Genomic DNA, 25,497 nt, shown 5'->3' with positions numbered 1-25,497 from the left:
TTGTGGGAGTAACTCTTAATGCTTAAATAAAATTAAGGCACCTCTCCTGGGCTTCAGTACGGTGTTTAAGTCAAGGTCACGAGACAGACTGAAAGAGATGAAAACGAGAGAGACTGAGAGAGAGAGTGGGCGAGAGAGAGAGAGAGAGAGAGAGAGAGGGAGAGGGAGAGAGGGAGAGAGAGAGAGAGAGGGGGGGAGAGAAATGGAGGCCAAAAGGCAGATGAACCTGATAGTCCCTCGACCACACTTTGAGAAACACTCAAAAAGACACGCATATACAAATGGCACAGAATAACGGACTGTTTTCAGTAACCCTCTTCCTACCTTTCCCTTCCAGCCCAACCTCGAACCAACACCCAGAACGGCCACCGGCACAGCAGCAACGGCACCGCCACCCCCGATGGCAGCGGCCTCCCCGCAACTGAGCAACGGCGTCCTCCAGCCCGTCGCCTCCGGGGGAGGAGGCACGACGCACGCGTGTACCTGCACCTGCGGCTCCAATGTCCCGGCGGCGGCGGCGGCGGCGCAGGGCGCCAGACCCACTACGGAGCAGCCCCGGCGGCAGCCCGCCTCCATGCCCGTCTCCCAGAAGATGCAGAAGAAGCTGAGGTCCAGCCTGTCGGTCAACAGCGACAGCAGCCGACGCAGCAAAGGAAGCTCCACGGGGTCCCAGAGGCCTCCCCTGCCGGAGGGTGAGTATAGTACCCGCCGTGCCGCACGGCACTTAGTACACACACACACACACACACACACACACGCGCGCGTGAGAGGAAATGTAGAATATGGAGGGGTATTGCACTACAGTGCAAAACACTATAGGAATAATGCCGCGCAAACCACAGTAAGTAGAAACCAGACATGCAAGCGCACACACACACATCCTGCAATATCCTAGACATCCAAGCGCACGGCTGACGCTAACTAACACTCACCGGCTTCTCTCGCTCCTCTCGCTTGCACGCCTGCTTTTGGACACGCATTCATACCGTGTAGTATCACTCCGTTGCACGGAAAAGTGCAGTTTAAATTTACCCGTTTTTTTTTAAAACCAGGTGAGCCATTTTGTCCTCGTTACTGCGTGCTCCTCTAGACCCGAGACTCCAGAAAAGGATCTCGTCCGACCTCGTGAGCTATTGACACATTTTTTTTTTTATCTCCTCACGTTTTTTAATGATGGGGAGTTGCAAGACGATTTATTTTTTTTACACCTGAGGTTTTAGTATATTCCTCGACAACTGTCACCGTGCAGGGGCAGTCGTGACTTTGTCAGGTGCAAGTGCCGAGGTGAGTCTGGTAATGAAGGCCATTGGGTGGTCCATTACCATCGGGCTGAAAGGTGTGACCCTCTAACAAGGCCTAGGAGCATGGGGGGCCCATTAAGTGTCACGAGTGGCTCTGAAACGGCCCATCATGGCCCATCGCACCTCTCCATGCCCTTGATGAAAACCCCCCCCACCCTCTGCCTTTATTAACAGGATTCCCCCCCCCCCCCCCCCAACCTCCCATGACTGTAGTGCGAGTGTATTTTGTCTTTCTGTGCCAAGCTCATGTGTGTGTCTGTGTGTCTGTTTTTTTTTTCTTCTTCTGAACTTGTGTCACTCCCTGTACATTGTGCATGAGACTATAGCCCACTAAACTGAGATGCAATTATTGAAAATCCTATTCTGGGTTAGGGCATTAAGCAACTAGTCGACTAGTAAATCCACTAGTCGACCTTGTTGGTACTAGTTGACTAGTTGATAAGAAAAAAAAAGTTTATTTTTTTTATTTATTTTTCCCCCGATTTTGTAGGCCTCAAGATCAGGTAGATTATAGTTATAGTCACCATGTACACAGTTTTTCAATGTACAAATATTTATTTCCAAAATATTTATTTTATTTTTTACATAATAGGTAGTTAAACAGGCAACTAGTAAAAATGACTAGAAGTGAATGCCCTATTCTGGGTAGACTGAGACAACGCCATAAAACAATAGGGGAAAAAAGCAGAGGGGCAGTCGGACGGTTTGCTCGAAATTATGCATAGACTCACCAGTTAACAAGACGGGTAAGGCGAGCAGATACAAGCTCATTGTCGGGATGCGTCCGCCAGACATATTCCACTGGTGGCATGTTTTCGACGTCTTAATTGGCCACGGAGAGGGGAGAGAGAGAGACTGCACAGAAGAATAGAAACACAAAACAACAGCAGCAGTCCAATAAGTCTGCCTCATTATAGCTTTGTTGTGTTTTTTTTTTTGCAGATGCGCGGCCTTCCTTCCTTCCTTCCTTTCCGCAAATCAATATGTTCGCTCTCAAGTACTTATTTCCCCCCGGAAAACAGCCAAGCTGTTGTGTTTGAATGTTTACACGGATTAACATAATCTGTTTGCCTGTGAAATTAGCCTCCTAAACAGCATTCCCCCCCCTCCCCCCCCCCCCCCCCCCCCCACCCCCACCACCACCACCCTTCCACTCAACAACGGAAATAAAAGGCGCCAGCTACTAGCGACCCCCCCCCCTTCCCACCCTCTACGCACGTTTCTTGGCACACGTTCCAATCTGCGATAACACTCTCCTGCTACCGAGTCATTTCCCCTTGTATTGCCTGTGTTTATAGCGGCTTGGGGTCGGCGGTCTTGGCTCTTTGATGATTCTGTTTGTGTGTGTGTGTGTGCCTGTGTATCTTTGTATGTGTGTAATCAATTAAGGTCTCTGAGCTCCTTTAGCTTCATTCAGGGACTATTAGGGGAACGCTCGTTGCTTTGTAGAGGCATTATAGTTGTGTGTGTGTGTATATATATATATATATATATATATATATTGCGTGTGTGTCTGTGCGCGTGCCCGGTCATTATTCTTCGTAGACAGGCTTGTTGTAAACTCACAGTTCCACTACCTAGTCATGTGCCCCCTCTCACGTGGGGTCACCAATGGCTTTAACCATTCAATTCAGATTAAGATTAACATAATAAACTCTTTCAAGTTGTCTGTCTGTATTTCTCTCTCTCTCGCTCTCTCTCTCTCTCTCTCTCTCTCTCTCTCTCTCTCTCTCTCTCTCTCTCTCTCTCTCTCTCTCTCTGGCTTTCTCTATCCATCGCTCCTGCTCTCTCTGTCCGTCTTCCTCTCTCGGTGGTCTCGCTCTCCCTTTTTGAGTTTGAATGCTTTTGCACAGCTTGCCGCTCTGAGGCCCATCCTGCTTGTTTTGTGTCAAGCACGCCGCCGGCTCTCAACTTTTCTCCACGTCGTGTAGCTTCCCAGACACCTCCAGAGTGTTTCCCTCCGAGGCACACGGTCTGCTGTGCTTAACCCATTTTGACCCGAGATCAGATTCTAAAAAATGTCTTCTAATCCTGACAGTTTTCTGAAAAAGCTATGTTTCTATGTCAGTCGTTCTTCGATTTTTCAAAAAATAGCAGACCTACAAGCTCGTAGCGCGCCACTCGGTGGCGCGCTATGAGCTTGTAGATCTGCTATTTTTCAATAGCTAAAGCATAACATAATGCTAACACCAAAAGGGGTTCCCGCCCAGAATGGGTTAAATCTGCTTATTTTTCTGGCCCCGCCACCGATTCCCGGCGCCAAATCTCACCGCTCGTCCAAGGTGACGTTGAAAGCGGCGCCGCTGGTCCGTCTCGTCCGCCTTTCTGTCCATCCATCTGTCCGGCCCCTTTCCCCACGTGTCGCGCTTCACGGACATGCGCATGGCATGCCCAGCTCTCTTGCGTTACAAGACAAGTACACGATCCGCTCGCCCTCCCACCAGCAGGGCTCTTCCCCAACATTCAGACTAATCGCCACTGTTGAATTATACATCCAAGTGAATAGCAGAGCTGGCCCTGCCTCTGAACTGTGTTTATATACGGCATTCACAGTCTGCTGTTGTGTTCTGATGACTGCTGGCATGGCTATACCCCGTGGGCCCGTCAAAGATCGTTACTTTGACGTTTTCTTTCCACCCATACCCGGGGCCCAGCCATGGCCCGGATCTTTTATGTTGTCTTCATGTCGTTTTTCCAGCCAGTTAAAAAAGCATTTTGAGCTATATTGTTTTATATAGTATTGGATACATTATCTGGTGTGCGCTCTTACCGGGTGAGCCCTGACTTACTTACTCAAACATTTAAGAAGAAATGACAAATATGGGGGCAATAGCCGATCTACAAGCTCACAACATACAAACACACAAAGTTGTGCATGCCCCTCAAAAAAAGGGCTTAATACAATATATTATAGGGCCAGACTCATTTCATGTTCCACACGCTTCCGCACACTTCTGGTCAACTTCTGCAGCCCAAAGCACAGGCAAAAAAAAAAAAAAAAAAAACTCTCGCTGTACTTTGATTAATCAAACATGAGCATCCAGCCGTCTTCTTCAGCATGTCCTCCTCTCTCTGCACCCCCCCCCCCACCTCTCTCTCTCTCTCCTCCCCCCCCCCCCCCCCCCCTCCTCCCTTTCGCCTTTCCCTTCAACCCAATCAGTAACAGCCCCTTCTGACAGCTCAAGTTGGGCTGATGAAAGTTATGCAAATGCTGCCTGTTTGTAAAGCTATTTTTCCCTGCATGCATCCACTCCTCATCGTGTCTGTTTAGCACACCAAAGTAGCGGCGCTCTAGCTGGCTTCGGGGGGGGAAAAAAACAAAAACTCAAAACAGGTAGATTGCTGCGAGAGAAGGGTTTTTGGGTGCCCCCCCGTCCTGTGAATTTAAATCTACCCTGATCAGTTGTATTAAATGGAGCTGTACAAGGCCGAGGCAGTACTCGCATAAACCAATGATACATGTCATGTACACAAAATGTAACTCTGTATATGTCTCACTTGGACTGCATATGTACGGCCGCAACTATTGACTGCAACATTTGATTATTTTGGTTACTTTTGTTGTTGGTAATAATCAAGAAGCTCCTATTTTCTCAAACAAACAAATCACTTTTTTTGACTTTCCCATGATTGATTACATTGATTAGTTTGATTAACCCATTTTGAATTGAGAAAGGATTCTACAAAATGCCTTCTAAATCATGACAGTTTTCTATGTCAGTCGTTCTCAAACATTTTCATGTCAAGGACCCCCACAAATATATGAATTTGGCCGCCGACCCCTATCTGAAAATATGTAGTTCCAGGGACCTCGCCAGAAGCAAAGATTTGAGTTAAAAACTTTGGCTCTGAAAGAATATATATTCAAATATTTGCGCCACAAATTTTCACAAATTTTAAAAAATAGCAGACCTACAAGCTCGGTGCCGCGCTATGAGCTTGTAGATCTGCTATTTTTCAATAGCTAAAGTATAACATAATTTAACACCAAAGGGTGTTCCCGCCCAGAATGGGTTAAGTACGCACACGCATATTTATTTGTTTGTGCATGCAGCTTAATATGTGAAGAGTTTCATTCTGAAATGAGTTCTCACCATTTTTAACAAAGTGACTGACACCTTATGAGATGATAGATAGTACAGCATCAAACCAGATAGTGATTACATTTTACATTTTTTTTTAAGCTGCAATCCGTAACTCTTATGTCTAATTTCTTTCATGAGTGTCAGGCAGCACAACTAGCCAACCAGTAAACTAACTGACAACATGGTCTAAAAGACTTAAAGGGGAAAACTACCCATTTTCAACATTTTACTATGTCATTAATGTACCTTAGAGCTGTTGTGTGTAAATAATAAAAAAGTCCCCCCATTTTGTATTTCCTAGAACTGTAATTATGAAAACAATCATTAACATGGTGAAACACATCTTGAAGACATCATCAAGATGTGTTTCACCATGTTAATGGTTTTTTTTCAGACCTCTAGTTCTAGGAAACACAGAATGGGGGAACTTTTTTATTATTTCCACACAACAGCTCTAAGGTACATTAATGACATAGTAAAATGTTGAAAATGAGTGTAATGCCCCTGTAACCCATTTTGACCTGACACCAGATTCTACAAAATGTCTTCTGAATCACGACAGTTTTCTGAAAACCTATGTTTCTATATCAGTGATACTCAACAATTTCACGTCAAGAACCCCCAGAATAATATGTATTCATTCAATCAAGTTCTATATTGCAGCCTTTAAAGGACAGTATAGTGAACAAGTACTTATATAATTATTATACATACAAATAAAAAATCTCATTTTTGAACGGAACTCTACATATAAATGCATAAACCCTGCATGGCAATGGATAACAGCGACTGTACTGTGAGTATAGGAGGTTGTCCACAGCACACAGAACGGCTTCAGAACTAGAACAAAGAGCTGGATTTATCCTGTGGTTTTTTTATGGTTTGGAGAATGCATTTTGAATGCAACATGCGCCTAATCACAAATAATTCAGCCATTAAATGCCCCGGTGATTTGAATGGTTAATAGCCCCATTGGTAATTTAGCGAGGACCTCTTTGTGGGCGTGAAGACAACACGAGTGCTCGGGCCTAGCAGACACATAAGAGGGTCTAGAATGAAGGTTAGATGTTAATCAGCAACGCGCGCGTCGCCGGGCATTAGCGCGCCAATTTACCAGGACGCCTGCTAATCACCTTTAGGTGATCAAGCCGGCCAGGTTGCATGATAATGGCACAATTACTTAACCCATTTTGGGCGGGAACCCCTTTTGGTGTTATGTTATGCTTTAGCTATTGAAAAATAGCAGACCTACAAGCTCGTAGCGCGCCACCGAGTGGCGCGCTACGAGCTTGTAGGTCTGCTATTTTTGAAAAAAATCGAAGAACGACTGACATAGAAACATAGCTTTTTCAGAAAACTGTCAGGATGTAGAAGACATTTTTTAGAATCTGATCTCAGGTCAGAATGGCTTAACAGTCCGCTAATCAAAGCAGCAGGGGGTGGAATTCATTTCTTTGAATTTCCCCTGATTCTGCCAGCCATCCAACCTGGATGGATATGGCCCCTCACCCCTTTGCTTTCCACCTCTCTTTGTTCCTTCCAGTTACCTTGACCCTATATGCCGATCCATGCTTGCATGTGCGCTTTCTTTACCGAATCAAATGAAGTGTTGTGTGTGCATTGTTGTTTTCTATAGTGTCCATGTTGTGATTTCGGTCAATTTTGGTTTAGTTGAAGTTGGTTTCCAGATTTGGGTTTGCTCATTTCAGTTTAGTTTTTATTGTTTCAGTTTTTTTTCGTTTGCAAAAGACAGGCGCAAGATTTAAGGTTTTTTCTTCTTTTGACTAAATTGATAATGACTAAAACTAAAGGCATTTTATGTCTAGTTTTTTATTTTATATAATTGACGCCTAGTTTTACTTTTGAATTTGTATTAACACCCTTGGTGTGCACACACTCCTCTGCACACGTTTCGGTCAAAGATCTTTCCCAACAACCAACCCATCGATGTAATCAAGTGACGCACACCGTCATTTTGAGCATTTCAAACAATAGTGACATTCGCTGTAATCACCTTGAGTTAGACCCCCCCCCCCATCACCCCCCCCCCCCCCCCCCTGCAGAAAGACAGAAGATTAGACCATTCTGACCTGAGATCAGATTCTAAAAATGTCTTCTACATCCTGACAGTTTTCTGAAATAGCTATGTTTCTATGTCAGTCGTTCTTCGATTTTTCAAAAATAGCAGACCTACAAGCTCGTAGCGCGCCACTCGGTGGCGCGCTATGAGCTTGTAGATCTGCTATTTTTCAATAGCTAAAGCATAACATAATGCTAACACCAAAAGGGGTTCCCGCCCAAAATGGGTTAGAGACAACTGCAGACTTTATGTACCATGACCTGTCGCTGCTTTCTTCCGCCCTTAATGGTCATCATTTTTTTCCTCTTTTCTGGCATGGTTTTCACACCCCATTTCTTTCACTTTTTAACTGCTTGTTAATGTTTTCATAACTTTGTGCGATTTCTAGTACCCCCAAAGTCACTTTCTTTTAATACAATTCATCCTTGTGTTCTCCACAAAGTTATAATTTTTTTACCCATTCTGGACGGGAACCCTATAAGCATTGTTATGCTTTAGCTATTTAAAAATAGCAGATCTACAAGCTCATAGCGCGCCACCGAGTGACGCGCTACAAGCTTGTAGGTCTGCTATTTTTGAAAAATCGTAAAAATGCGGCACAAATCTTTGAATATATATTCTTTCAGAGCGAACGTTTTTTATTATTATTTTTTTTGACGTCCGGCCTAAATGGGTTAATGCTTTTTACAACTTAATCCATTGAGACCTGGAACGCATCCATGTCACGTTAGCGTTTAACCACATTAACCATTAACCCATTTTGGGGCGGGAACCCCTTTTGGTGTTTTAAACATTGTTATAATTTAGCTATTGAAAAATAGCAGATCTACAAGTTCATAGCGCGCCACCGAGTGGCGCGCTATGAACTTGTAGGTCTGCTATTTTTGAAAAATCGTTAAAATGTACCTCAAATCTTTCCGAAAATGATTTTTTCGACGTCAGGCCTGAATGGGTTAAACCCTGTATTGTTGTCTTGGTGGTTAACGATGTATCTTTCTTTCACATCTTTGATGTCCGGCGGGTGGTGGGGTGGGTGGTGGTGGATCCGGGGTGGGATCATCAGATTGCTGCGTCCACTGCATCCTGGCCTGCCTGTTCTGCGAGTTCCTGACTCTGTGCAACATGGTGGTGACGCAGGCCTCGTGCGGCACCTGCACGTCGGAGGGCTGCTGCTGCTGCTGCGCGGCCGACGACCTGGGCGACGACTGCAACTGCCCCTGCGACGACATGGACTGTGGCATCATGGACGCGTGCTGCGAGTCCTCCGACTGCCTGGAGATCTGCATGGAGTGCTGCGGCATCTGCTTCCCCACATAGGGAGGTTCCTTCCCCCCCTCCGCCGCCGCCCCCCCCCCGCCCCGCTGGAATGATTGCAACGACAGTGGGTGCTTGTTTGATAACCAGGGGGTTTTGTTTGGACCCGGCCAGGATTATTTTTTTGTTTTTTGTTTTAACCAGACCTGGAAACGAACAGAAGGACGGAGTTGGGTTGTGATTGAACGAGCGGAAATCTGTGCCGCTGTTGATCGAGTACAATGGCAAAGCAAAGAAATTAGTTGATGATTATTGAGTGTGGCGTGTGTGTGTGTGTGTGTGTGTGTGTGTGTGTGTGTGTGTGGTGATAGTGTGTCGTGTATATGTGTGTGTGAATTTGTCATAATGTGTGTGCAATAAAGCATACTCGGAAAGATCTGTTAACACGCACTGTGCCTCTCCGACAAAGTCCGTCTTCACAGGGGCCATGAAAAACCTTCGATAAAGTAAAAAAAAAAGAAGAAAAAGTTCAGTTACAGTATACCGCATAGTATAAACCTGTTGTATGAACATTTCATTTTAGTGTTGTATGTTTTTCATGTGGACAAGTATGCTAACCGATGCTTAACGTTATTATAATCGACTGCCTTAAAGATGGCTCTTATTGCTATACTATTTCAGGAATAATGTTCAAGACCGTTAAATCCGTGCCTGTGTCCCTTGGCTGTCAATATTCATACACTCAATAGCAGTATTAGGGCTGCAACTATTGTTTATTTTCTTGGTGATTATTCTATTGATTTCTTTTTCAATGATTATTTTTATTTAAATGTTTTTTTTTTAATTTTATAATCGATGAAATCGATTAGTTCTATTAACTGTTGCACCCCTAGTATAATTATTGATACTCATTAGATTGTTTTCGTTATGTTGATGATGCTCTTCAATTTAGAGCCCAACCAATACTGGACTGTAAAAATAGTGAACTTCACCGGGAATGTAATCATTATCGTTATAGTGTAGATTGAAACAAAAGCAAAAGAAATAATAATTCTAAATTACCCCAAGCATCATTTTCAGTGTCGAGCTAGAAAATATTTCATATCGGCATATATCAGACAAAATATACACCGATACCAAATAGTATCTGTGATAGGCCAATGTCGTCCGAAAGAATCGCCCGGTTTCTACTTAAAAATACCGGTGTTGCATTTTCATTTCGTACTGTATTACACTGTACACACGTTTTAACCCATTTTGGGCGGGAACCCCTTTTGGTGTGTTAAGCATTATGTTATGCTTTAGCTATTGAAAAATAGCAGATCTACAAGCTCATAGCGCGCCACCGAGTGGCGCGCTACGAGCGGCGCGCTACGAGCTTGTAGGTCTGCTCTTTTTGAAAAGTCGTGAAAATGTGGCGCAAATCTTTAAATATATATTTCAGAGCGAACATTTTTAACAAATTTGGCTTCTGGGGGGTCCCTGGAACTACATATTTTGAGATGGGGGTCCGTGGCCCAATAGAGATAATTCTGGGGGTCCTTGACATGAAAAAGGTTGAGCACCACTGACATGGAAACATGGGTTTTTCAGAAAAAAATTAGGATTTTGAAGCCTTTTTTTTAATCGACCTCAGTCCAAAATGGGTTAATGTGGGAGTTCACACGCTCGCCGCTGCATACTGTACAACAATCGTCTACTGTAGCTTTGCAGAGCCGCAAGGGAAACGTCAAATCAGAAAGCGCTAATTCCAGGATCTGCAACTATCAATTTTTTTCTAAGCGATTGTTCTATCGATTACTTTTCATGATTACGATTAATCCATTAATCGGGTATAGTTTTCTTTTATAATTTATTTTGATATATATATATATATATATCAATGAATCAACACAGATTTTCTTTTTGAATGAATCGATTAACTACCCACCACCACCCTTTTAAATGTATTGTACAACATTGTTGCGCAAAATGCGAGCTCACGCCTCACAGTGCAAGTTTGTAGATTGGATACTTTCTCTATTAACACATTACCCGCCAGGAGGACCTGCCCTTTGACGTAGATCTACGTCATTTCAAATGTCTGGCCGGCCGCCATTGGCGTAGATTCACACCAAAGGGTCTTTTATAGTGTTTATGATCGATGATGCTACTTACATTAGCATTGAGTTGCTAGGTGATGATGTCAACGGCAGTGGAGCGCGCCATCTTGAATTTTGCACGCACCCGCGCATCGGCTTCTTTTGATCGCCTTTATCTCCAATTCCAGACCATTTCTGGTCAAAACAAGCTTTATTCGACGCTGTAATCGTTGCGGTAGGCCTTTCTCATCGTCCAGCGGGAGATCAACAACCGGTCCGACAACACACACAGTGAAAGTAACATCCGGTCGCGGGTTTTGGCTCTTCAAATTACGGTTCAAACTGGGGGAAATCCTTGGCAGTACGAGGTGAATTAATTAATTAATCCTGGTGGTTAATGTGTTCATATATATATATATACCATATATAGATATATATACAGTATATATACATTTTTTCTAATTGATTATTTCAATTACGTGTTGAAGCCCTACTGACATCTGTAACTTTCTGAAAACCAAATGTCTTAACACATTCCAGTTCCCGATGCTTGGTCAGGACACCTGGACATCACTGGAACAACTCGGGTGGTAGCCTCGGAAACCCAGACGTTTTTATTTCCAGGGAGAAAAAAAAGTCTGGGTCCGAGTCCACTTCAATTCGGCATAGAGTAGCGCAAACATCTCTCACTCTCTGCTGATTTCTGATCGTCTACACCTTTGTTAAATTGACACAAACACGCACACATGTACACACACACACACTCCTCTCTCTCTCTGTCGCTCTAAGTAATTAGTCTCATGTCGCGCAGCTGCGCATAGTTTCTCCCGGCGGATCCTGCCGGGAGCTGCCTATGCCATAAAAAGCATAGGTGAGTTCCAGGCTACTCGGGTGGCAACCGTCAGTGTAGTCTGAGTCACGTGACTAATGACAGAATGCGGACACTATTGAGAACAAATCGGTAATGTGTTGCCATTCAAAAAATATCTACGACAACTTGGGGAGTGAGAATGCGTCGAAATATCAGACCTGTAGAGAAGCTCCCAGTTTTTTAGGGATAGAGACGAGTTTGGAATTCCACTTTTTACTGATGAATCTGCACAGATTTGCTGCCAAGTTGACATGTTTGTGGTCGTATGTCTGAAATGTCACTCGGCAAACCTCAGAAAAGCACCTGAAATCCAGCTTCACATTCCAGCGGTATTTGTTAAGACTGGCAGCCCAAATCAGATTATTGATCATCAATCCAGCTAGGCATGTGTCTCAGTCTGGATACTTGGGTACTGAAGCCTGACTTATACTATAGTGTCAGTTGCAGAAATTAGCCGATCTACAAGCGCAGTAAGCTTGTAGCTATTTTTGTCAAGTGACGCGTACGTCATTAAACATTCTTCACACCTACTGAATGTTGTTACATAGTTACCACGGCAACCAAAACAGATCATACAATGTCCAAATACAAGATCTGATCTGAACAGTCTGGCTAGTCAGTCCTAAAGATCAGATTTGAGAAACAATTTGGATTTGCCTGGCAGTCTGAACAAAGAATTAGGAGCCTTGGAAAATACTGGAAATGCAGTGGAGATACTGATTTTTATTTAACATTTTCTTACTTTGGGTTTTAACTGCACAATCCTGACACAGTAAGAAACAGTTTTTATGTTTTTTTTTTATTTTCATGACAGTCCTCCAATTTGAACTATTACGCTTTGTCAGTTACGTCCATGATGGTACAAGTCCTCTCTGTGATGCTGTTTTACATACAATGTGTCTTTGATACTGGTAATGTATGACTTGTTGAAACTGCACTCTCTGCTGAAGACCGCGATAAGGAATTACGGAGCACGGTGACCCTGCCAACCGTTTAAGCGGCTTTCGGGTATCAAGCCCAGTGAGTTGGAATACAAAAAAGGAATCATGAACTGTCGAGTTCAAGGGGTAAACTAATGCAGGGTAAAGGCAGTTTTCTTCTCATTTTCCCCCCTTTCCTTAATTCTGTGTATCTCTAGATGAGTTTGTGGTGAATCACCCAAGCCTGAGTGGAGTCATTTCCTTCTGTCCGGGAGATCCACTTTGATGTTGCTCGAGTGATGCTACTTAATACGGGGGCCCTCATTAGCACCGCTTGCTAAATGGCAACACGCACACACAAAAAAAGAAGAAGGCCCTTCATGCCGTCAAAGATAATGTGCTGTCAAATTTGTGCCTCGTTTTAATGGCGCGTTGTTATTCTCGGAAAAGCAGTTTGATGGGCAACTCTGTAGAACAGATAACATGCAAGAAATTAAACCTCCTCCTCGTTAATGATTAACTCAAACCATAAGTTTGTTACAGGCTATAGAGTGAAAGGGGGGGGAAAAATAAATGAAAAGAATATATATATATACATAATGTGAAAAATACAACAGTGGCTCTCTGCTCCGGCCATGGGGACCACATACTGCTGCTAACTTCTCCTCCATACTGTACACATGTACTGTAAGGGTCCATTTGGTTCCTAACTATCAACCATTTAGCTGAGGACACCCCGGAACCCCCGCAAGGACACCTTGGCGCCCCAGAATCCCGACCCCTTGCTGAGAACCAGCTCCTTATTAGACGGCTCGTAAGAGAACCCAGCAGCAGTGCATTGTGGTCCCCAGGACTGTAGACGGGGAAGGACCGAACCTTACCAGACAGTGTAAAACACGTAGCTAGCTCTCCTTTCATACTGTGTTGTTGTATTGTCTATATATGCTGTCTGTACTTGACCTGATCTCACCAGATATGCGAAAGTCCCTTTTTTTCTTTTTTTAATAAAACATTACGAAAAAGGTAATTATCAAATTGTTTGAATGGTTTGAATGTATATTCCCAGCATCACTTCACTTTACTTCAATTAGGCCTTTGTATTCCTTTCGGAACATAGGCCATTGATGAGTCGTTTCCACCCTCGTCTGTCTTGCGCCATCCTCTCCAGCTGTTTCCACGTCAGTCCCTTCTGTTTGACATCTAGCTCTGTGCTCCTTCTCCAGGTGTTTTTGGGTCTCCCTCTGCTCCGTTTTCCTTGTGGGTTCCACGTTAGTGCCGGTTTAGTTATTGCCGTTTTGTTTTTTCTTAATGTGTGACCAATCCAGCTCCACTTTCTCCTTATCAGCTGTATCTCTATTGTTTCTTGTTTGGTGCGTTCCCATAGGTTGATGTTGTTGATGCGGTTTGGCCAGAAGATCCTGATCCTGTATATTCCCAGCATACTGCACAGTAAATGTCTTGCCATATGTCTATGGTTATGTGAGGCCAGCAACAGTAGTAGCACAGCATAACCAATATATCCAGGAAACCTAGGTGTGTTCCCAGGGTCTCGTGTTCACAGATGTTTTTCCAGGGTGCTGTGTTCATCGATGATCCCATGAGCCAAATTCAATACCCCCAAATCTTGGCCACCCGCCTCACACACTCTTATCACTCCAGCATGCCGGTGTTATCGTGAAATTGATGACCTGCCAAAATATTTGACCGTCTTGTGGACTTCACACAACTTTCATGGAGGTCTTTAACCATTTAAAAAAAATGTTTTCTAAATCATGACAATTTCTGAAAGATTTGAGGCACATTTTAACGATTTTTGTGCCGCGCTATGAGCTTGTGGATCTGCTATTTTTCTATAGCTAAATTATAACATAATGTATGTAACCACCAAAAGGGGTTCCCGCTCAAAATGGGTTAAATACATGTCCTAAATACCACCAGGTTGAAATCTGCTAATAAACAAACTGCAACGATTTACATTCAGACACTGACATCATGTGATTGTCTTCTACACGATTGTGACATAATTTCAGCAGGTCACCAATGTGTGTCCCCAGAGTCCACCCTAAACGTAAGCATACCCTACCCCTATTAGGACCCTGGTAACACAGGAATGACCCAGAGGTGTGCATAGTTGAGCTGCATCATCCGACGCCATGTGACCGCGGTGTCCCGAATGAATGTTCTTGATTGACTTCGTATGAACGGTCAGCATGCGATTGGTGTCATCCTTCTATAATGAATAGTGCAGAAGTCCTGTTCGGCGCCAGTACCGTGGGTGGCTATATCCACTGCTCCTGCCTCATTAGGGAGCGTGCTCACGTAGCAGGTTTCGTGCCACGCTGCTAACACGGCCGCCGTTACTCGGCGAGGTCAACGGGGGAGCAGGGACCCCCCCGCCGGCCGGACCGCCGCCCCGACCTCTCTGACCGACACCACCCCCTGTTAACCCTTCAATTAACCTCCGTGCCGGCCCCCCTGCTGAGCGACAAAGACACCCCACTACCACTGCATTTTCTTTCCTTTCTTTCATTTTCTTCTTGCATTATACTGTACCTCCCTGGAAATCACCACCATATTTCACTAATCGGAAAGAAAAGGGAAAATTAAGAGAATATCTATCTATCTACAGTTGGGTGCCACCGATATTGTCCCTTATCATTTGACCCATTTAGGCCTGACCTCAAAATTTTAAAAAAATCCTTCTAAATCCTCCAGTTTTCTGAAATAAATATTTTCACGATTTTTCAAAAATAGCAGATCTACAAGCTCATAGCGCGCCACCGAGTTAGCTATTTTTCAATAGCTAAATTATAACATTAAAACACCAAAAGGGTTCCCACCCAAAATGGGTTAACTGTCCTTTTGCGCAGATCACGCAAACCTCAGCAAAAAGAAAAGGACAATATCGATGGCCTCCAACTGTATCTATCTATCTATCTATCTATCTATCTATCTATCTATCTATCTAATCCATCCAGGCATAAAAAAAACCCCCTCTAATCACAGTGGCATCGTTCTTTTGCTCTCCTGCCCTTCACTCGTTTCCACTTTTGACGGAGGAAGTGGCAGCGAGGGCAGAGGATGTGAAGAGCGTGCAGTGACCTTTTCACAAAGTCATCCACCTTTCCAGTCCCCCTCTAATCAATCCCCCTCCGCTCCGTGCCCCGCTGTGCGGCGGATTGTAATGTCACAATTAGAGATGGCTCCATTGTTTCTGTTTGCCGTCTGAGGAGGGAGGGGGAGGGGAGGGGAGGGGGGAGAGGGATCCAGTGGGCTAGGAGTGTTGAGTCTGTCGACAAATACTATGACAAAAAATGTTTGTCGACTACCTTTTTCCACTGGCGAAAAGCTAAATGAAAACTAAGCTATGGTGACTAAAAGTAAGACTAAATATATTGACAATTTCGTCAACAAAAACTAGACTAAAATGTTAGGAAGGAACTAGTGGACAAGAGATCCAGTATTAGTAAGTAATTTTACACTTATTGGTTGCATGCTGAAAATAGCAGATCTACAAGCCCGCCAAAATACATTTTAGTCGACAAAATCAACTAGATTTAGTCGACTATCTAATTGAGTTGAGTAAAACTAGACTAACACTAAAACATTCCAGGCGACTAAAATGTGACTAAAACTAAATTAAAACTATTCAAGAGACTATGACTAAAACTAAAATAAAGGAATGCTGTCAAAATCAACACTGCATTATAGGCAAACATTTTCCCAAAGTTTAGAATAAAAAAAATATATATATTTCGATGTGATTTGTTTTTTGCTATACGCTGTCATACGCCGTGTGACCGGGGCCAATGTCCGTCGGACTCGGTCTGTCCTTCCCTCTGTCCGTCCCCAACTCCTTGCTTCATCTCTCTCACACCTACCTATATCCTTCACTCGAACTCGACCACACGCAGCCGGGGTGAGATGGAAGTAGCCGTCTCTTTCTCTCGCTGTGGAAAATAAATGTCTATCCTGCCCTCGGCCACGGTAACAAATTACAGCTTTTTGTCTCTTCATATGGAAAAATAAATGCCAGACAGATCGGGGGGGGGGGGGGGGGGGGGGGGGGGGGGGGGGGGGGGGGGGGGGGGGGGGGGGGGTTACTTTAATGGCGTTTTCCTTGTCTCACTTTCACATTGAAGGTAGACCGTAGAGGTGTATGTTGACAAGGTGTATGCTATGATTATGCCTAATGTGAATAATTAGACGGGACAAGAGGGGAATTTGGTAGTATACTGCAGGAGTTCCCTTCTTGCTCCAAAATGGAACATAAGTGTTGAATGACAATGTACACTATAGTGTTTGTGCAAGCCTTTATTTCCCAGTGCCAAACAGGATGCACATTAGTGGTAATTGGCTGGCAGTGAGGATGCGTTGATCGTCTATGAGATCACGAGTTGCATGATTTGGCAGCACTATACTGTACTTGCAAATCTGTTGTGAGCTATTGTACATGTATTGCAATTATATGCCCACTGTTGTTCTGAAAATGACATGCATTATCTATCTTATTATGGCATGCACATGTATGTACACTGCAGCTCTACTATAAGAGGCCCATTAGCCATCTGTAGGTAACTGAATCCTGTCATTTAAAAATGTCTCGTTCCAACATCAATATGCTGATATTTCATTTTTGTGCAAATTATACAGTGGAACACAATGAGAACATTAGTGACCACATTTGACTGAGAGACTGCCATTGGATTTTTTAGATTTTTTGTTTTTTCATGTCATATGAAAGCAGGGAATCATAGCTTCAAATTGACATATTGGTTGTTCAGTTTGACCCACCAGTTTTGGAGATATGGCGTATAGAGTAATGTCTTGCAGAAAACAGCGAGTTGAGAAAACAGGCTTGAAAGGTTCACTTCTGTGGTCTCTAACATTACACCTAGCTACATGTTTAAGCATTTATTTCATATTTACATGTCGATTTCAGCTCTGACACTTATTTCAGACATGCTCTAGTATGTGAAGAGTCTGCCTGTGCTATTAACTCATTTTGGAGAGAAAAAAAAAGAAAAAAAAGGTTTTTCTCCTCTGGTGAAAAGCTGGAATGTGCGCGATGGCAGTCTCAGTCAAATCTGGTCACTAAACCTGTCTCCAGTTCCCTCCAAGGTTATAATAGTTAACTAAAACTAACTAAAAAACGAAAACTAGAATTAAAAAAACATTTTAGTTAACTGAAACTAAATACAAACTAAAAATAAATTAAAAACGATAACTAAACTGAAACTGTATTGTGTGTTCACAAAACTAACTGAAATTATAGAAAAAATACCCTTAGTTATAGTTTTAGTTTTTATAGTTTTAGTTATAGTTTTTTAGTTTAAAAAACTAAAACTAAACTAAAACTAAGCATTTCACAAAAATAAAAACTAGCAAACCCGCTCTAAAAACTAACTAAAACTAACTGAATTAGAAGGAAAAAAAGCCAAAACTAACAAACTAAACTATAATGAAAAAACCAAAACTATTATAACCTTGGTTCCCTCTAACTTGATGGCTGAAAAGGAAGAAAATGTGATTCATTACATTCATTACATTGTACTTTTTTTTCATTCAATGTACAGAAGGTACTAAACATCCAGTTAAACTAATTTCCTCCAAGGAACAGGCCATGTGTTGTAGTAGTCTAGGATCTGGCTAAGATATGTATGCACTTCATTTAGGAGAGAATATCTCAACTGTTCTAGGCTAATATGACCGCCGCGAACAACTTGGGAACTATGGCTAATTCTCTATCCGGGACGAAATACCTGAAAATGACCACACCCTATTTAAAATTGTCTACTATAGTTGACAATACCGAAGAGAAAGTAATACTGCAAACAGACAGTTCCTTGTGAGTTAGAATCCAACTGCCATCATGTCCCGCATTTCTCTCCTCTCACTGCCATGGGTTTACCGTCTCATTCTATACACTCTACTATCTAAATAAAGACAAAACGATAAAAGCGATTCACAATTCATATTCGAGAGACAAGCACAGTTCAGCATCCTCCTGGCTGGAACTTTTATACAAAACCATTCGTCTCGCATCTCCTCCCATAAGCATTCTGCCACCGTTCCCCCTATTTTTGCCCATCACCATGATTATCGGCTTGGCAGAGGAGCCTGCTTGGCAAGGGTGAAATAATAAGAAAAACAAACAACGGCCTGGCCTAGGTAGGTAGGTAGGCTGGCTGGCTGTTGTACTGCCTGATTACTTTTTCCACCACTGCCATTCCTCCCTCTTGTCCTGCAGTGAACAGTGGTGCCAAGCAGGAAGACTCCGGGTCTCGCCAAACACACATCTGTATATATACAATGCAACCACAATGTCCTCTTCACCCCCCTTCACTCGTGCCACAGTTTGAAAAGACCTGACCTCTCTGTTTAGACTTGTGGGGTGCCGTTAAAATAAGATGAGAAGATCTTTCGGAAAGGCCACGTCGGGAAAAGAAAGAAGGGCAGGGGGGAAAAAGAGCAGAAGAGGGGAGTTCAAGTAATGTCACTTTCAATTAATCTGCTCAGGTAGAGGTCCCATTAGCTGTCTCAAATTGGGCCTGGTTTACAATGCAAATAGGCTCGTTACCTGAGGACTCTAATTGACTCTGACAAGAGGGCTGGAGCAGCCAGCCAGCCAGCCTACCTAGGCCAGGCCGTTGTTTGTTTTTCTTATTATTTCACCCTTGCCAAGCTGGCTCCTCTGCCAAGCCGATAATCATGGTGATGGGCAAAAATAGGGGGAACGGTGGCAGAATGCTTATGGGAGGAGATGTGAGACGAATGGTTTTGTATAAAAGTTCCAGCCAGGAGGATGCTGAACTGTGCTTGTCTCTCAAATATGAATTGTGAATCGCTTTTATCGTTTTGTCTTTGTTTAGATAGTAGAGTGTTTATAGAATGAGACGGTAAACCCATGGCAGTGAGAGGAGAGAAATGCGGGACATGATGGCAGTTGGATTCTAACTCACAAGGAACATGATGGTCTCTATAGCGCACAGGTTTTCAAAGGCAATTGTAAAGGAGGCGAAAATGAAGAGTGAAAAAAGCAATTTAAATTCAATTCATAAGATTAATATACCAGTTTAATCACTTTGAACCTGACATAAAATATTAACGGAACACATTGTTGACCGGAAGAATAATACCGTCCCAATACAAGATGCAGGCTACGAGAGAACGAGTCACGCTTTTTTTTGTTATTCTTCCGGTTTGAGGGAAAGGATGTTCCAGATTGAGGGTTCCTGCCTGATGACTACAAAACAATGACTACAACATGACATACAGTTGGGTGCCACCGATATTGTCCCTTATCATTTGACCCATTTAGGCCTGACCTCAAAATTTTAAAAAATCCTTCTAAATCCTCCAGTTTTCTGAAATAAATATTTTCACGATTTTTCAAAAATAGCAGACCTACAAGCTCGTAGCGCGCCACTCGGTGGCGCGCTATGAGCTTGTAGATCTGCTATTTTTCAATAGCTAAATTATAACATAATGTTTAAAACACCAAAAGGGGTTCCCGCCCAAAATGGGTTAACTGTCCTTTTGCGCAGATCACGCAAACCTCAGCAAAAAGAAAAGGACTATCGATGGCCTCCAACTGTAACGATATCACCCGCTCCCGACCCGACCACACGGCAATTTAGTAACACAGACCAGGCTTTCCTCCGAGGTGGAAAACCTGCAGGTGACACGAAGTTAGCCGCAGCCAGAGCTAGGTTATGGTCATTTGGGGGTCATTGCATGGACAAGTTTGGATTTTATTATATTATTTATCCACTGTCTTTACAGTAGTAGTAAAAAGGCTTTCAATTTATTTCCCCCCCTCAGTGATCATCACCTCAAAAAGCTGTCTTGCTCGTCAGTCGTAACCTGAATGAGGTATAGAGCGCCAAGGTCCTGGCGTCACTCGCTCATCCCCTGGTTCTCTATGGAGAATAACATTCTTAACATCTTAAAATCGTCTCATATACAGTTGGAGGCCATCGATATTGTCCTTTTCTTTTTGCTGAGGTTTGCGTGATCTGCGCAAAAGGACAGTTAACCCATTTTGGGCGGGAACCCCTTTTGGTGTTTTAAACATTATGTTATAATTTAGCTATTGAAAAATAGCAGATCTACAAGCTCATAGCGCGCCACCGAGTGGCGCGCTACGAGTTTGTAGGTCTGCTATTTTTTAAAAATCGTGAAAATATTTATTTCAGAAAACTGGAGGATTTAGAAGGATTTTTTTAAATTTTGAGGTCAGGCCTAAATGGGTCAAATGATAAGGGACAATATCGGTGGCACCCAACTGTAAGAACTGTGGTCCAAAAATAAACGGGGAGGTGCCTCTGTATCGTTTACGACAGTCAGTCACTCATATTTAATACGGTCAGTTGATTCTTCATATCCATATTAGTGAAACGGCCGGGATGATTTGTTTATTTTGTCAAAACAGTTCTTATGAGGAGATCTAAGATCACCCTATGGGGATTATAAATAAAAATTACACTAACCTGTGCACTATAGCGATATTGACGTCAGACTTTGGTGCTCTATTCGACGATTGACATTGATGGACGCACATGAAGTGAGGAGATACAAGGGCTTTCCAGGAGATATATTTGTGGTCTTTGCAGCTCTCTGTTCAGTGTAAATGTCTTAAATATTTAAAGGCCCCCCCCCCCCCTTTCACCAAAGCCTTGCTACAAGACCCTCCGATTTGAATCTAATCTCCACGCTACCTGGAGGCTTGGTGGTGAGATCATGAGACGGACACTTACCTATACAAAAAAAATTATAATAATAATGAATAAAATCGACTGGAGCCGGTGAGGTTAAAAGTCTCTCCTACAGTGAAGACTGTCTCCGACAAAACATTTTGCCTATGAGCAAAAGAAGAATGAACAGAGATGAAACTATACATTGAGGTGTTTTCATTGCAGTTCCTCTTGCTTCCTTCCAGAAAACAAAACAAGACGGGTTTCTGAACTGCCCGCAGCCCTCTTATGAGACACAGGCCCATTTTATCATGAACATTAGTGAGGACCTATTATATGAATACATACCTTGAATAGTCGTGAAATCCTTTAAAGGAGCATTCAGTGATTTTGGTGATTTGGAAAAAAAACCTGGTCCGCCCCGGTAACAAGATGTGCACATGCACACGCACATGCACATGCACACGCACTACAGTCGGGGAAGTACAACAGACCAACAGCACGTGCACCAAGGCCCGCCCCACTCGATCTTGATTGGTGGAAGGCCCCTCCCATCCTGATTGGATGAAGGCTTTGCCACCCAAAGCCCAAACCGAAACTAGGGTTATTTGACCCCAGGGGCTCACTGGGGACAGGGAGGAACTCCTTATATGGTCAGCACACTTTATAGTAGGGAGGATTATCCAAAAAATAAGAAAAAATAAGTGATATTTGAATTAAGTGAAATCACTGAATATACCTTTAAGTTGTTAAATGAGATTCTGGCCTTCTGTCCATGTCTGATGCTGACAATGCTCACATGTCGGCTTTCATCATGCCATGTATGCATTTTGAGTGTGTAAAACAAGACGTTGCCAAAGCATTTTCGGGGGTCCCCGGCCAAAAACGTTGAGAACCCCTGAAGTAAGACATCAGCCTAAATTTGTATACATTGTATGCATTACCTGCGTGTCTCGCTGCTCGAGAGCCGGCGGACCGTGGGAGAGGCAAATTGAGAGGGACGTGAGCACTGGGTGAGGCCTGTTTATTTGCTTGTACAACGCTCCTTGAGCTATAAATTGGATGTCACCCTTGTTCCATGTCATCTTGCTGACGCAGACGCGCTCTGATCTCTTGAGCGGCGCCTTTTGATTGTTTGTTCTTTACGCCGCTTAAACGAATGCGGGCCCGAGCCGGCCTCCGGTCATCGGACATCTCGGCAGTGATTGACAGGTTGTTTTGTAGGGACGGTTGTTCTATTATAGTTTATTGGAGCGTTTATGTGTCTGGGGATGCGTCATGTTGACAGAATATTTTCTGTTGGATATGAACTATATGACACCTGGACTTTGCCGTTAGTACAAAACCCTGTCCTCGTGGTTTAATTACGTTCCAGCAGAGAATAGAGAGAATTAATTGCTATTGTGGAGAAATTGTCTCGCTTTCTGTCAAATAAAATGTAGTTTCCTCAAGCACACGGTGCCCAGGTATGATTCACAGACGCGGGTTATGAGCGCAGCGAGCTTGTTTAGGAAGCGTTTTGAAGAGTCTCTCCCGCAGAGGGAAAAACAAAGCTCTTCCCTATATTGCAAAATTGTGATTTTGATTAATTCTCCGGTGAACTGCACAGCACAAGAACAGTGGAATGGCTAGGCTGCTCCCTATAGTGCTTCGTTAACTGTACACAGCTGTTTGTTGTCCTGAATCCTTTTTTCTTTTATACCGACACGACTTATCATAACGTATTCCTGAGTCACAGCTTTAGAAAGACCACACGTTATTGACCCGACTGAGCGTTCTGTGAACCGGAACGGCCACAATGTTTGGTAAAGAGACATTTGTGTGTGTGTGTGGGGGGGAGGGGGGGGGGGGGGTTGATGTGTACTACGGCCCCAAAATAAAACAGACGAGCCACTCGTCCCAGACTGGGAGCTTAGAAAGAAAGACTTCCCGTCTTCCATGCAGAAAGGAAATGCGGAGCGAGGTCTTAATAACACCAGCCGCTGTGGCAGATACATATACCCGACTCAACTTTCCGCTTGGAGCAGCCTCTTCACATTGAGTTAACATGACTGACAGGCAAAGCCCCGTACACACACACACAAACACATACAAAACCAGAGTTGCATACACACACACACACATACACAACACACACACACACACACACACACACACACACACAAACACATACAAAACCAGAGTTGCATACACACACACACACATACACAACACACACACACACACAGTTTTAAAAAATAGCAGACCTACAAACTCGTAGCGCGCCACTCGGTGGCGCGCTACGAGTTTGTAGGTCTGCTATTTTTTAAAAATCGTGAAAATATTTATTTCAGAAAACTGGAGGATTTAGAAGGATTTTTTTAAATTTTGAGGTCAGGCCTAAATGGGTCAAATGATAAGGGACAATATCGGTGGCACCCAACTGTAAGAACTGTGGTCCAAAAATAAACGGGGAGGTGCCTCTGTATCGTTTACGACAGTCAGTCACTCATATTTAATACGGTCAGTTGATTCTTCATATCCATATTAGTGAAACGGCCGGGATGATTTGTTTATTTTGTCAAAACAGTTCTTATGAGGAGATCTAAGATCACCCTATGGGGATTATAAATAAAAATTACACTAACCTGTGCACTATAGCGATATTGACGTCAGACTTTGGTGCTCTATTCGACGATTGACATTGATGGACGCACATGAAGTGAGGAGATACAAGGGCTTTCCAGGAGATATATTTGTGGTCTTTGCAGCTCTCTGTTCAGTGTAAATGTCTTAAATATTTAAAGGCCCCCCCCCCCCCCTTTCACCAAAGCCTTGCTACAAGACCCTCCGATTTGAATCTAATCTCCACGCTACCTGGAGGCTTGGTGGTGAGATCATGAGACGGACACTTACCTATACAAAAAAAATTATAATAATAATGAATAAAATCGACTGGAGCCGGTGAGGTTAAAAGTCTCTCCTACAGTGAAGACTGTCTCCGACAAAACATTTTGCCTATGAGCAAAAGAAGAATGAACAGAGATGAAACTATACATTGAGGTGTTTTCATTGCAGTTCCTCTTGCTTCCTTCCAGAAAACAAAACAAGACGGGTTTCTGAACTGCCCGCAGCCCTCTTATGAGACACAGGCCCATTTTATCATGAACATTAGTGAGGACCTATTATATGAATACATACCTTGAATAGTCGTGAAATCCTTTAAAGGAGCATTCAGTGATTTTGGTGATTTGGAAAAAAAACCTGGTCCGCCCCGGTAACAAGATGTGCACATGCACACGCACATGCACATGCACACGCACTACAGTCGGGGAAGTACAACAGACCAACAGCACGTGCACCAAGGCCCGCCCCACTCGATCTTGATTGGTGGAAGGCCCCTCCCATCCTGATTGGATGAAGGCTTTGCCACCCAAAGCCCAAACCGAAACTAGGGTTATTTGACCCCAGGGGCTCACTGGGGACAGGGAGGAACTCCTTATATGGTCAGCACACTTTATAGTAGGGAGGATTATCCAAAAAATAAGAAAAAATAAGTGATATTTGAATTAAGTGAAATCACTGAATATACCTTTAAGTTGTTAAATGAGATTCTGGCCTTCTGTCCATGTCTGATGCTGACAATGCTCACATGTCGGCTTTCATCATGCCATGTATGCATTTTGAGTGTGTAAAACAAGACGTTGCCAAAGCATTTTCGGGGGTCCCCGGCCAAAAACGTTGAGAACCCCTGAAGTAAGACATCAGCCTAAATTTGTATACATTGTATGCATTACCTGCGTGTCTCGCTGCTCGAGAGCCGGCGGACCGTGGGAGAGGCAAATTGAGAGGGACGTGAGCACTGGGTGAGGCCTGTTTATTTGCTTGTACAACGCTCCTTGAGCTATAAATTGGATGTCACCCTTGTTCCATGTCATCTTGCTGACGCAGACGCGCTCTGATCTCTTGAGCGGCGCCTTTTGATTGTTTGTTCTTTACGCCGCTTAAACGAATGCGGGCCCGAGCCGGCCTCCGGTCATCGGACATCTCGGCAGTGATTGACAGGTTGTTTTGTAGGGACGGTTGTTCTATTATAGTTTATTGGAGCGTTTATGTGTCTGGGGATGCGTCATGTTGACAGAATATTTTCTGTTGGATATGAACTATATGACACCTGGACTTTGCCGTTAGTACAAAACCCTGTCCTCGTGGTTTAATTACGTTCCAGCA

General features: G+C 43.5%; 1 protein-coding gene across 4 annotated transcripts in view; it reads left to right on the top strand.

The window, feature by feature from the left end:
• Positions 1 to 25,497, top strand: part of mdfic (MyoD family inhibitor domain containing) — a 128,640-nt gene that overhangs the window by 26,565 nt on the left and 76,578 nt on the right. For 2 of the 4 annotated variants that reach the window (XM_079494085.1, XM_079494084.1), the window contains exons 4-5: positions 338 to 692; positions 8,530 to 10,351. In XM_079494085.1, the coding sequence (XP_079350211.1) occupies positions 338 to 692; positions 8,530 to 8,783 (609 nt within the window). In that variant the 3' untranslated portion in view covers positions 8,784 to 10,351. Of the gene's footprint in view, positions 1 to 337; positions 693 to 8,529; positions 10,352 to 25,497 lie in introns of those variants that run through there. The other 2 variants (XM_079494086.1, XM_079494087.1) reach the window with 1 other exon arrangement.

This window comes from Electrona antarctica (assembly GCF_951216825.1).
Source record: "Electrona antarctica genome assembly, chromosome: 23".
In the NCBI taxonomy this organism is placed as follows: Eukaryota; Metazoa; Chordata; class Actinopteri; order Myctophiformes; family Myctophidae; genus Electrona; species Electrona antarctica.
Note: the sequence above shows the minus strand (reverse complement) of the source record. Positions and strands in the feature narration are given on the sequence as shown.